This window comes from Anabrus simplex, chromosome 5 (genome assembly GCF_040414725.1).
Source record: "Anabrus simplex isolate iqAnaSimp1 chromosome 5, ASM4041472v1, whole genome shotgun sequence".
In the NCBI taxonomy this organism is placed as follows: Eukaryota; Metazoa; Arthropoda; class Insecta; order Orthoptera; family Tettigoniidae; genus Anabrus; species Anabrus simplex.
The window spans coordinates 12,255,943-12,270,452 of record NC_090269.1 but is presented as its reverse complement, the minus strand read 5'-3'; the positions used below and the strand labels follow the sequence as shown (position 1 = coordinate 12,270,452).

Sequence of the window (14,510 nt, the reverse complement as noted above, 5' to 3'; positions counted from 1 at the left end):
ATACAAATTTACGCGTGGTGTGCGAAGTATAGTTTCAGTAAGATGGTGTAGTTCAGCATACGCTATATATATGGCGGGGTACTGATGATAAGGTGGAGGACGCTGTTGATAATATTCATATAATAATTTTAATTTAGGTACGATAAGGGAGTTCGATCTGCTAATATGTTTGAGTAGGAATTTTTTAAAATTCTTATCCTGCGGATATACGATGGTTCTTCTGTAGTTTTTACTAGTAAAGCGTTAGTTGGTGTTGTTCGGAGGGCACCCACACTGATACGTAGTGCTGAAAATTGAAGACGATCCAAAGCTAGTAAACTGTTTTTAGCGGTTAAATCAATAATATGGGCGCTATAGTCAAGTATGGACCGAACGGTTGCACGATATAGTTGTATTGCTGACAAGGGGTCAGCACCCCATGCACGTTTCGTTACCGTTCGTAAGATAGTAATATAACGTACAGATTTCCGAATTAAATACTGTATTTGGGGTTGCCATGTAAGTCTTTGGTCGATATATATGCTTAAATATAGGTGTTGTGGGACAAAGGGGATGCTATAGATATCAAAGTTAATAGGGCTTTTATCAAAGGTAGGCCTACGTTTATTTGTAAAGATCATCGCTGCACATTTAGCGATTGAAAGTGAAAGTCCATGGGTTGTTAGCCACCGAAGGACTAAACTTAAAACGCGAGATATTGTGGTTCTACAATGATCAATGTTGGAGTGAGAACAATAAATAACATAATCATCCACGTAAGTTAGAATTCGAGCGTGTGGAGTCACAATAGATTCGAGATCTTTCATATAAAGGGCAAACAAAATTCCACTTAGTATCGAACCCTGTGGTAATCCATTTGATGTATAGCGGCTTTCAATTGTGTGTTGAGTTGATTTAATGGTTAACCGGCGATTGTTAAATAGTTGATTTAAAATGGAAAGGAATTTGATGGGAAATCCATAAATAAATAATTTCTCCCAGAGTATATGCAATTAGTATCATGTCGATATGCGAATACTGTAAATCCTAATGCCCATTCAGGTGCCCTTTCTAATAATAAAATATCTCGCATAGAGCAGGCAGTATAAGAGGATCGAGACGGCTGTGATTCGTATATACTCTTTGCCTATGGCTGGAGTTTTGTGCTTATAAAAATAAAATAAAGACATTGACGTATATGCAGGATCAAGTCTTTAGTCTCTTTTTGCATTTATAAGGCAGTCAAAGATAAACTTGAAAATTAATTCAGTATAATATGTTCAAGAGAAGGTTGCTGTCGTCCAAATATTTATCCTGTGCCTTTTTAGCGGAGAGAATACTGTGTGACGTGTAAGGTGGTCTGGAACCGGACTGTAAACTCGAGTGACGTGTAAGTGAAGCGGTGTCTTATATTTGTGGTATGTACTGATATTAGATTGGAGAATCATGTTAACAAAATTTGAGACAAAATCTGCTCGTGTGAAGGGATTGTCGTTCCATCCCAAGAGGCCGTGGGTTTTAGCTAGTTTACATAATGGTGTCATTCAACTATGGGATTACCGTATGTGCACTTTGCTGGAAAAATTCGATGAACATGATGGGCCGGTGCGAGGAATCTGCTTCCATAGCCAACAGCCTCTCTTTGTATCTGGAGGAGATGACTACAAAATCAAGGTTTGGAACTACAAACTTCGACGATGTGTGTTTACTTTACTTGGACACTTGGATTATATTCGAACTACGGTGTTTCATCATGAATATCCATGGATTCTTAGCGCATCTGATGACCAGACAATTCGGATTTGGAACTGGCAAAGCCGGAACTGCATCTGTGTCCTTACTGGACACAACCATTATGTCATGTGTGCTCAGTTTCATCCGACAGATGATATAGTTGTTTCAGCTTCTCTCGATCAAACTGTTAGAGTATGGGACATATCAGGTTTAAGGAAAAAAAATGTTGCTCCTGGTCCTGGAGGATTGGATGACCATTTGAAAAATCCAACTGCAACTGATTTATTTGGCCAGGCTGATGCTGTTGTGAAACATGTTCTTGAAGGTCATGACCGTGGGGTGAATTGGGCATGCTTTCATCCCACCCTGCCACTTATTGTTTCTGGAGCTGATGACAGGCAGATTAAGCTGTGGAGAATGAATGAAGCCAAGGCGTGGGAGGTTGATACTTGTCGTGGGCATTACAACAATGTTTCCTGTGTACTATTCCATCCTCGACAGGAATTAATTCTTTCCAATGCAGAGGATAAAAGCATTAGGGTATGGGATATGACTAAACGCACTTGCCTTCACACCTTCAGACGTGAGCATGAAAGGTTCTGGGTTCTTGCAGCACATCCATCTTTGAACCTTTTTGCCGCTGGACATGATGCAGGTATGATCATCTTCAAGTTGGAGAGAGAACGTCCAGCATATGCAGTGCATGGAAATTTGTTGTTCTACGTCAAGGAACGTTTGCTTCGGAAATTAGATTTTACAACATCTAAGGACACCGCTGTAATGCAACTCCGTGGAGGAGGACGGGTGCCTGTCTATAGCATGTCATATAACCCAGCTGAAAATGCTGTTCTCTTGGTCACAAGAACCAATAATGTTGAAAATAGCTCATACGATTTGTACATAATCCCTAAAGACTCAGACAGCCAAAACCCTGATACTCCTGACAGTAAACGATCATCAGGTGTTACTGCTGTGTGGGTTGCTAGAAATAGGTTTGCTGTTTTAGATCGTACACATTCACTTACAATCAAGAATCTTAAAAATGAGGTTACAAAGAAAGTGCAGACACCCAATTGTGATGAAATCTTCTATGCAGGTACTGGAATGTTGCTTCTTAGAGATGCTGAAGGTGTTACCTTGTTTGATGTCCAGCAGAAGAGAACACTAGCACAGGTGAAAATTGCTCACTGCCGTTATGTTGTTTGGTCTCTGGACATGTCACATGTTGCTTTGCTTGCCAAACATACTATCAATATCTGCAGTCGTCGACTTGAGTCTGTATGTTCAATTCATGAAAATTCTCGTGTGAAATCTGGCGCTTGGGATGATAGTGGTGTGTTTATTTATACTACAAGTAATCACATTAAGTATGCCATATCTGATGGAGATCATGGTATTATCCGTACATTGGATTTGCCCATCTACATCACCAGAGTAAAGGGCACACAAGTATTTTGTCTAGATCGGGAGTGTAAGCCTCGCATCCTGAAGATTGATCCCACTGAATTCAAATTCAAATTGGCACTTATTAATCGGAAGTATGAAGAGGTGTTGCATATGGTTCGTCATGCTCGCTTGGTTGGCCAGTCTATCATTGCCTATCTCCAGCAGAAGGGATATCCCGAGGTAGCCTTACAGTTTGTAAAAGATGAGAAAACTAAGTTCAGTCTAGCTTTGGAGTGTAGTAACATTGAAGTGGCACTTGAGGCTGCAAGAGCTCTGGATGACAAGACATGTTGGCAGCGCTTGGGTCAAGCTGCCCTTATGCAAGGCAACCATCAGGTTATGGAAATGTGCTATCAGCGAACCAAGAGCTTTGATAAATTGTCATTTTTGTATCTTATAACTGGAAACTTGGAGAAATTACGCAAAATGGCAAAGATTGCAGAAATTCGCAAAGATAGTTCAGGGCAATATCAGGCAGCTCTTCTCCTTGGAAATATTGCTGATAGAATAAAAATTGTTAAGGACTCTGGGCGGCCTGCTCTTGCATATCTCATTGCTGCTACTCATGGTATGGCTCAAGAGGCAGAAACTATACAGAAGGATTGCAATTTAGAAGACAAGCAGTTGCCTGCTGTGGATCCTAATGCAGTATTTCTGAAACCACCTGTTCCCATTATGCAAGCAGAAACAAACTGGCCTCTGTTAACTGTGTCAAAGGGGTTCTTTGAAGGAGCAGCGATGATGAGAGGGAAGACCGTTGCACTCGCAGCTGAAACTATTGATGATTCTGGTGCTGAAGGATGGGGTGCAGATGCTGAATTAGGCATGGATGAAGATGGATTAGGTGGTGATGGTGATCATGAACTTCCTACTGCTGCTGGTGAAGCTGAGGAAGGTGGAGGTTGGGACTTGGGTGATGAAGATGTGGAGCTACCACCAGATTTGGAAGGTCCTCAGGTTGCTGGTGAAGGTTACTTTGTACCACCAACAAAGGGAGTATCACAAACTCAGGTTTGGGCTAATAATTCCCAGCTTGTCGCTGACCATGTTCATGCAGGTTCATTTGAATCTGCCTTCAGATTACTTCATGATCAAGTTGGAGTGGTTAAGTTTGATGACTACCGCGTTCTTTTCATGAGTACATTCAGTTGTTCACGTACTTCATTCTCAGCACTTCCATCTTTACCTTCATTGTATGGTCACCCTCACCGCAACTGGAAAGATTCTGGAACTAAAGGAGGTTTACCAGCCATTAGTTTGAAACTTCCTGATCTTGTGCATAGACTGCAAATTTGCTATCAGCTCACCACTAATGGCAAATTTGTTGAAGCTATAGCAAAACTCCATAACTTACTGCTGAGTGTTCCTTTATTGGTTGTAGAATCACGGCAGGAAATTGCAGAAGCCCAGCAGCTATTGCAGATTTGTAGAGAATATATTCTTGGCCTGAAAATGGAAATCTCTCGCAAAGAGCTTCCAAAAGAAAGTCTAGAGGAGCAGAAACGTCAGTGTGAAATGGCAGCTTACTTTACTCACTGTAATCTCCAGCCTGTTCATCAAATACTAACTCTTCGTACTGCTCTTAAGCTCTTTTATAAATTGAAAAATTTCAAAACTGCTGCATCATTTGCTCGCCGCCTTCTGGAACTTGGACCTCGACCTGAAGTGTCTCAGCAGGTGAGGAAATGGCTACAGGCTTGTGATAAAACTCCTGTTGATGAGCATCAACTTCAGTATGATCAGCACAATCCGTTTTCCTTGTGTGCTCGCACCTTCTATCCAATTTACCGAGGGAAACCCGAAGCCAAGTGTCCATTGTGTGGAGCTAGTTACATGCCACAGTTCAAGGATACAATTTGCGATATTTGCAATGTTGCTCTTGTTGGTAAAGATACAATTGGTCTTCGTATCTCTCCACTTCAGTTCCGCAGTTAAACTGCACTTTCTTTGTGACTTGTGTGATCACATTCATGAAATGAACTTTACTAGGTGCTATTGACCATTTCAGAGTATTGATCCTTTCCAGTGAGGATTTGTGAAAATAGCTGTTATGTTACTAGTTTTCACTGTTAGATATTTATGTTAATTTGAAAAGATGTTTTTTTTTTTTTTAAACTTATTTTGTTCTCTTGCAAATGGATGCAATTGCTTTCCAAAATAACTAATCACATATAAGATTGATGTATATAATTATGTTTCTTGTTACGACAGTATATTTTAGTTTGGAATTGAACATGTTATCAGTAGAAAAAGTGAGTACATTTTTTGCTATATAAACAGTGTCATTTAAAGTTCTTGGTGAGTCATTCTTTTCAGAATAAATTAGTGAACTCATGTAGCCAGACTGCATTCTGAATTAAAAATAGTATTATTTGCTCCAACATTTTATGAAATAGTACCGTATTTAGTTTTCTATGTTATCTGCTTGGAAATTATTTTGTCATGCTATCTGTCATGGAATCTGAGGACTAATAATCAGATATATTAAGTCATGTTTGCTTGTGAAAGTGGTACTTCTGTTCATTTTGTTATGCCATAGTTCTTTGAGTGATGGTTATGTGTGCAGTGCTACAGACTTATCGTGGATTATTGTGTGGACTATTCATGAAACTAGTATATTAGTATTAATTGATTAATCGTATGCATTAGTGAAACATGTTGCAACATATATTTCATGAATCAGTAAAGAAGGAAATGTTCTGAATTTACAGGCTGAGTTAACATTTTGATGTAAGTACATATTTCCTTCACAATTTCTTCCTTTACCCTTTTGTAACATTTGTTCTATTTCCTTCCTTTGTATCAGATGGATATTAACAACATTATGAGACTTGAGGTAGGCCTAATGTATCTTTGTGCCGCCTCCGTAGCTCAGGCGGCAGCGTGCCGGCCTCTCACCGCTGGATACCGTGGTTCAAATCCCGGTCACTCCTAGCGAGATTTTGTGCTGGACAAAGCCGCAGTGGGACAGGTTTTTCTCTGGGTACTCCGGTTTTCCCGGTCATCTTTCATTCCAGCAACACTCTCCATTAACATTTCATCTGTCAGTCATTTATCATTGCCGCAGAGGAGCGCGACAGGCTTCTACAGTCGGTACTTTTCCTGTCCTCTGCGTTAAAAGGGGGTTTCATTCATTCCATTCCTGACCCAGTCGAATGACTGGAAACAGTCTGTGGATTTTCATTTTCTTGCATCTGGGAGACAGTGGGTTCGAACCCCACTGTCGACAGCCTGAAGATGGTTTTCCGTGGTTTCCCATTTTCACTCCAGCCAAATGCGGGGGCTGTACCTTAATTAAGGCCACGGCTGCTTCCTTCCCCCTCCTAGGCCTTTCCTATCCCATCGTTGCCATAAAACCTGTCTATGTCGGTGCGATATAAAGCATATAGCAAAAAAAAAAAGAAGCATTTTCATTTTCTAATGTATCTTTGTAATTATTATCTGTTATTAATGCTTTTTTATTGATTAATGCTTATTAATACTTCGTCTACATTTTTATTGACGCATTCATGATGTAAACGTGGGAATGTTTCTTCTAAATTTGCTGTGGTGGAAGTGATTTCTTTTCAGTTTCAACGTAGTTAATCTATATTGTTAGGTTTTTCAGTCTGTCAGAACTAATTTATTGTTAAATAAAATCTAGAAAATACTTGAAAAAATATTGTGTGGATTATTAATTAAGTTGTTTCTTTTTTCGGGTATTTCCTAAATTTTTTTTAAAATCATATATTTGTTTCAACAGACTGAAGAACCTAACAGTTACAGATGTTTCTTATTAAGTAAGGATGGTCAGATGGCTGTAGATATGAATTTGTTACTTGTTCTGCTATCTTGGATGACAAATGATTCATTTTACCTTCTTAAAATCTCGGGAATAGAACCAGCTTTTGGGTGGTTAGGCCGTGTGCGTTTGCAGAGTTTCGCCCAACTGATGAACCCAGATTTTAAGATCTGCAGCCGTGAAAGCCATTTATGGAATTGTATCTCCCTGGGAAGTACACATTTTTGAAAGCGGAGAATTCACTTCTCCTTTAGCAGGTTAGCAATCCCTATTTGCTAACACGGCTGTACCACACAGTTGTTGTGCCACTGCTAAGCAGTCTTTGAAGGGCGAGCCAGCCCAACTGATGAACCCAAATTGCACATCTGGGCAAAACTCTGCAAACGTGCATGGCCTGTCCAAAAGCTGGGTCTGTTCCCGAGATTTTAAGATCTGCGTCCGTGAAAGCCATTTTTTGAACTCTTACCTTCTGTTTTTTAACATGCTATGATTTTTTACATGGGATAAAATGAGCATTTCATTATAACAACTCCATAGCTCTACTTTTACTTACTTGTGCAGGTTCTGTGCTTTTCTCTCTCGTACGTGAACTTTCTTGATGAGCTTTCATTTTCTTCTGATCCCAACAGTGTTAAGTTCATGATACCTAAAGAGGCTCTTCTTGACCCTTCACTTTGTTTTGCCAACCTCCTCATTATTCAAAGGATTATACTTGTTGCATTTTCTATTCTGATTAGTGGTAAAAGGGTGTGGTTATCTCAGTAATCATTACCATCCCAAACAGCTAGCTGTCTATAAGTCCTCATTATACTTTTAGTTACTTTAATGCAAAGTGTGTATGTGGGAGATGAGAGGAAGGTTCTTATAGATATTCAGTTGGTGGTGTTCTCCCTAGGACCGCCCGGCTAATATAATCCAGATATAGGCTAGTTACATAATATTAATACATATCTGAGTTGTTGGGTGCTCTAAATCAAAACGTAAATATTGTAAAACTGTTTATTTAATAATCATTATTATTGTCGGCAAAATTGCATCAATTACATCGGAGTTTAAATGTTTAGCTTGACCAGAGATGCCAACTATTACGGATTGTCCGTAATTATTACGGATTTCACCTCACGATTATGGAATTACGGTCAAAGGGGAAATTATTACGGAAAAGCTGACATGATCACGGGAAAATAATTTTCTATGGAAAAAAAGAAAAGAAGGAAACATATTCAATCTTTTCGAGCCTTTCTACTAAATCGTCCTCGTTTCAGTGCTTGCGAGTTGGCAACAATACTTATTCGATCGTTACTTCCTTTTGCTACCAATAAGTATTGTAAAATTCATTGTGAATGAAGGAGCTCAGGCGCTGCTCTTCTCCACTATAAATCCTTCAGTAATGTTGTATTTGCTGTGTTAATTTTGAGAAAGAAGTATGGCCTACATTAAGCACATCTGCACTGGAATCTCTTATGGTTCAGAACACGAAAATGTCCTCACCGTGGGAAGGATGTTACAAGGAAAACTACACTGAAAAGCAGCTGCTGCATGAGAAACAAGCTACAAGGAATGTTTTATCACAGAACCAACAGGTTGTGTTCAAATGTTATTGTGTAATATGATATACTTTTGAATAGATTGCTAGAGGAAAGGGCAAAAGGGGTGTCATTATCGAGAAGGAATGGCTTTGGGCTTGACTCAAATTTTCTCGGGGGCGGAGGGTGATTACTGATAATCTAGTTCAAAGGTTGGCACCTCCGCTTGACTCGTGTAGTGTCCTGCGCGAGTGGTGTATGGATTAGCATGGAATTGCATACAAGCACTCTATTCCACATGATGTTACAAACCTGTATGGCACTCCAGCAACAGAATATTGGGTTTTCAATACCTATTACTATTTTATTATATAAGAATTTCACAGAAACATACAGGCAAATAAGTGTAGAGCTCGTAAAACACGTAGGAGTAAAAGAAGGAAGTGGTAGTATCATTCCTAAATTCTGACTACCTGACTGAGGAATCGAATATCGAGCCTTGATACACCTTTATGACCTGTGCTAGCACACCTAGTTCAAATGCCTTAGTGGATAATTTATAATTCATTATTAACTTAATGAAAGCTTATGACCTTGCTGTTTATATTACTAAACTGCTTGGTAAAATTAAATCCAAACAGCTAACTATACACTTATAGTGTGATACAGTAAAACACAAGCATGCACTAATGATAATGCACTGTAGGTCCTATAGCAATAATTCGTACTACATACTTGTGATATATGGGAGGATGTTACAGAATGCCAGTTACCACTTCGCGAATCAATTCTTTAAATAAGGCGGATAGACTGTTGAAGCATAAATTGTAACTCTGCATTATGATATTGGCACTTATGTTTTTCTTCCGTTACAGCTGTATAAATTCAAGCAGAGCTCCGTGAGTATTTGAGCTATTAGATCGACTCTTTAGGCGATGGATGGTACCAGTATTCCGTTTTTTGAAAATTGTCGCTTAGCCGGTTGATACATAACGTTGTCCAATTAAGGTCATGGCCGCTTCCTTCCCAGTCCTAGCCCTGTCCTTTCCCATCATTGCCATGAGACCTGTCTGAATCGGTGCAACGTAACACCAATAGAAAAAAAAAAAAAAAAAAAAAAAAAAAATTGCCATATGGCTAGGTAGCATTGATTAGATTACATGTGACCTAAACTCACTTAACATAGCCTACACATACAAGCTATTGACGTATCAGTTACCAATGCCTAAGGCAGAGTTTACATGTCTTTGGCTTTTATGTCTGCTATAAACAACAGAAACAAAACCAGAGTCAATATTAGATGCATCTTATTTTACAAGATGAAGTAATGTGCGGCATGTTCAAAATCCTGTACCCGAAATTGAGGGAATATGAACAGTAATTCTTTCACACCTTTAGAATGGTTGTTAAATCGTTCGAAAATATGCTGGAATTAAGGACAATATTTCACCAAATACAAAGATTGTGAAGTGTTCTATTTCAGCAGAAGGAAAACTTGCAAAACCTTTGAGGTAAGTATACTTTTAGAATTATTTATTACATTTATTATTATGAAATCATGCACTCAGCTGAACAGGCCAATTCAGTTGTGTACCTCACAGCGTACGTCAATCGTGTGATAGTAGGGGAAACCTCAAGATGCACATTACAATAGATGAAGGCCAAAAGCATGTGTTTGAATATGTATCCCTATATGCAATGCTCTGTACTTCACTAATGCTCATCAAGAATCGAATGTTAATAACTAATGCTTCATGAACCTAGCCTATGACAATACTAAAGAGAAGAAAGTATAGAGGTTCCACCTTTTCAATACACTGTTATTAAGTTGTACCAATATTGAGTTACAACATGTTAACTTTGGGACCAGTTTCGACACATTTGAAGTGTCGTCAGCCGATTAAGAGAACAGGCAAAATAACTAAATCATAAACTATTATGAAGTTTTAAACTTTAAATGATGATGCTTACCTAGCCTATGACTCGCTTAAATCTGTTTCATTTAAAAGTTGGAATGTTTGAATCAACAGAGGCTACATATAAAATTTTGTGATTCCATCCAGTTAACAGCTTCAAAATATTTTACTTCCAGGTGATATAATGGAAAAATTAAGTAGTTAGAATCCATCTGATATAAGGGTTTGAGAAATGCAAGTAGTGGGATGTAATAGTACAGCATTAATTTAGTAGGCCTAAGTATTTACTGTCATCATAACAATGACATCGCTGTCCAGACCAAGCTGTATGTTTACAGTACCATAGTAACACTAACACTTAATCCGATGATTCTGTTCTATATAGCCTAGGCCGGGGATGGCGAACCTATGCTACGCGTGTCACTAGGTGACATGCAAACAGGATTTCGGTGGGACACCCCATCCACGTATTAACGTGTTTATATACGTTTTGTACTATAGACCATACATATCTCGTGCATCTATAGTAATAGTGTTTACCGAGCTCGATAGCGGCAGTCGCTTAAGTGCGGCCAGTATCCAGTAATCGGGAGATAGTGGGTTCGAGCTCCACTGTCGGCAGCCCTGAAGATGGTTTTCCTTGGTTTCCCATTTTCACACCAGGCAAATGCCGGGGCGGTACCTTAATTAAGGCCACGGCCGCTTGCTTCCAATTCCGAGGCCTTTCCTATCCCATTGTCGCCGTAAGACATATCTGTAAGATAGGAAAACATATCTGTGTCGGTGCGACGTAAAGCAAATAGCAAAAAAAAGTAATAGTGTTTCAGGTTTAAGAAATAAATACCAAAAATCTAAGTTGTAGTTCCATTCGGAAGTGCATTAAGGCAACATTGCAACACTGATAGGTCTGGAAGTCATGTGAGATGAATGTCAGATGTGGCCGGCGAGCCATTCGCTCACCCACATCAGTCATTTAGTGAAGTTTGGCTTGTGTGTGGTTGCCAGCAGTGCATAAGTTTCCTTAGTGTGTAAATGTTTATTGTTTTGAATTTTTTAAAACTAATAGTTGTCAAGATGATATCCCAATTTAGATATTTCAAAACCTCCTATTCCAAAAATGAATTATATTACAGTCTTTTCTTTTTTTTAGTGGTTGGATATTGACAGTTCAGAAATGGTGTTGACTGAATTTCAAGAAAGCAGTACATGGGTGAACAAATTCGTACAACCTGGTGAAGCATTGGTTAAAATCGAGTGTGCTGTTGATGGTGAATACTCTCTCCAGAAGCCGGAGAACTTAATAGGTACCTAACCAGTAGAACAGCCTCCCACAAAAGTTTTCGGCCATGTAGAAATTTGCTACAGCACTACTTACCCATACGCCTGCGAGCAACTATTTTCTAAATGAACGTTGTGAAGTCAACAGTTGGAAATCATCTTGGTTCAGACCTAAGTGCTTCTTGTGTGTGATTGAAGACAACAAGTTATGAACCTAACATAAATGATATGGCCACTAAGATTCAGCAACAAGTTTCACAATAAAGTTGAGAACGAGATTTTACTTAAAGTCCTTTAACAATATTAGTATTTTTGATTCCCATATCTAATAATAATTACGAAGTGTGTTACAATGGGCGATTATTATATTGTTTTACAAATAATGTTAGGTATTCTTAAAACATACTTGTTTAAAAATGTATTTTTGCGGTATTGGCAATATGCAACCACGGAACATGCAGTCAAATGTATTATTTTACAATATATTGCACCCATAAGGCGGGCAGCAAAAGGGTACAATATATGTAATAACATGTTATGGAACATAATTCGGAATTGGGGATGGAAGACGGGGGGTGGGGGGAAGGGGGGTGTTGTAGCTATTACAAAGGAAAATAACAAGTGGCACAGTAGACAGTTGAGAATAATAAACCAGACTTAAAATGGCACACTACTTGGAAAAGGTTCACAATCCCTGATCTAGGCTTTAGTAACAGTATTCTTGTCCAAAGAATAACCTTAAGTAATGTTTAAATACTCTGTAGATCATACAATCCCTCCCTGTTATTGTTCTGTACTTAATATAGTCTTAGTTGAAACTATTATGCCTTGTACATAATGTCTATCCATGTTCTTAATATTGTGTCTTCTTCTTCTTTTCCTACCGCTTTTCCCACACGTGTGGGGTTGCGGGTGCGAACTGCGTCGCACATGTGGATTTGGCCCTGTTTTATGGCCGGATGCACTTCCTGCTGCCAATCCTATATGGAGGGATGTAATCACTTGCTGTTTCTGTGGTGATTGGCAGAGTCCTGCAGAGATGCCCAGGCCATGAGCTGCTTCGGCAGTAGACTGCAATGGGCTTTGAAAGGCTCAAACATACGAAGCCCGTGACGTCATCGCACGGGCCAGTCTGGACAGCGCTCTGTCATTCGTACGCGGTGAGCCAAGGACAGCGCTGTGGTAGTTCTATGGGCTGACTGCTTTAATGTGTACAAGTACTGTGTGTCAGCGGAGTGCGTTGCGTTGCGGTCGAGTGGAGTCGATGAAATTTGCTGTGGTTTTCAGTTTGACTTCTCCGTCTATCCTGTTATCGGAAAAGAATGTGGACTGTAGTTCCAAAAGAAAAAAATCGTGAAGCAAAAAAAAAAAAAAAAAGGAAACCGTACAATACAAGACTTCTGAACCAGATCCTAAACTTCAAAGTCGTGTTTGGTTGGTATTCAAGCTTGCAGTTGACGGTGATGGGAAAGACGTTAATTTTGTGTGCTGTATGATCTGCGGTGAACTTTATATAAACACTAGCAGTTACCCGCGGCTTCTCGCATGCATTTCGTAATTTGATAAAAGTAATCGTTCCTTGGTACTGTACTAAGACATTATCTGAAAATCCCTGAAGTATACAACCTCACTGAAAAATTGAGTTTCATTTACCCCAGAAACTCTTTGTAAACCAAGTTTGTGGTATTGCCTTTTGGGGCTTTTATGACCATGCGATATAGAACTGTACACGTGAGAAAGTCTTCCCTCAAGTAAGAAAAAAGTTTCTTTATTTTTAAAGGAGATTACAAGTACATATTTCCACATCTGTAACAACTTCAGGTTTTGAGATATAAGTATCCGCATAAAAAGAATTCAACCCCTTTATCAGCCCTTCCTCCACCCCCACCTACGTGGATTTTCCAAAAACAAAGAAAGACATGTTTCTTTATTTTTAAAGGACGTTCCAAATACCAAGTTCCATGTCTATAACCTTAAAATGTTTTTGACATACACTATACATATACGGTACTCATTTTAAAAATTCACCTGCTTTTTCAATTCTTTTCAGTCCCTTAAGTGGTTTTCCGAAAACAAAAAATATGTGTTTATTGATAAAGGAGCTGCCAAATACCAATTATCATGACTGTAACATCTTCAGTTCTTGAGATATGTGTATCCTCACGAAAAGAATTCAACACCTATTTCAACCCTCCCCCCCTCCAAAGTTAATTTTACCCCCCAAAAATGAGTGTTTTTTATTTTTAAAGGTCATTTCAAATACCCATTTTCACGTTTGCAACATCGTTAGGTTTTTTTAAAGTTGTAAGTATCCTCATACAAATAATTCAACTAATATTTCAGTCCTTTCATCCCTCTTTACGTGGATTTTCCAAAACCAAAAGAATACGTGTTTCTTTTTAAAGGAGACTCTAAATACCAATTTTTATGTCTGTAACAACTTCAGTTTTTGAGATATCAGTATCCTAATAAAATTCAACCCACTTTTCAGTCCCTTTTACCCCCACGTTAAGTGGTTTTTCAAAAAACAATATAATAACTGTTTTTTATGTTTAAAATATTAACGCATGCCCCTAAGTGTCTTTTCTGAAAACAAAATAATACATGTATTTATTTTTAAAAGAGATTATAAATACCACTTCACGTCTGTAACATGTTAAGTTTTTGAGATATATTGTAGATATGCTCAGGGATTATATGTACAAATTTTGGAGCTGGCGTTGCCATGGTTACGGCAGTTCATTTCCTTATCCGATTCCAAGAGCAGGGGTAGTGTGGTGCCAATATCTCCATAACGGTCGGTTTTAGGGCCTTAAAACATGGTTTTCGGGCCCATAGGGCTTGGCGAGA

General features: G+C 38.8%; 1 protein-coding gene across 1 annotated transcript; it reads left to right on the top strand.

The window, feature by feature from the left end:
* Positions 1-1,110: 1,110 nt before the first annotated feature.
* alphaCOP (coatomer subunit alpha) lies at positions 1,111-5,867 on the top strand. The gene has a single exon (XM_067146770.2). The coding sequence runs from the start codon at positions 1,426-1,428 to the stop codon at positions 5,092-5,094; it is 3,669 nt and encodes a 1,222-aa protein (XP_067002871.1). The 5' UTR covers positions 1,111-1,425; the 3' UTR covers positions 5,095-5,867.
* Positions 5,868-14,510: the final 8,643 nt, after the last annotated feature.

What these genes read in the sequence shown, in the direction of transcription:
- alphaCOP (XM_067146770.2), top strand. Translation starts at nt 1,426, where the DNA reads ATGTTAACAAAATTTGAGACAAAATCTGCTCGTGTGAAGGGATTGTCG.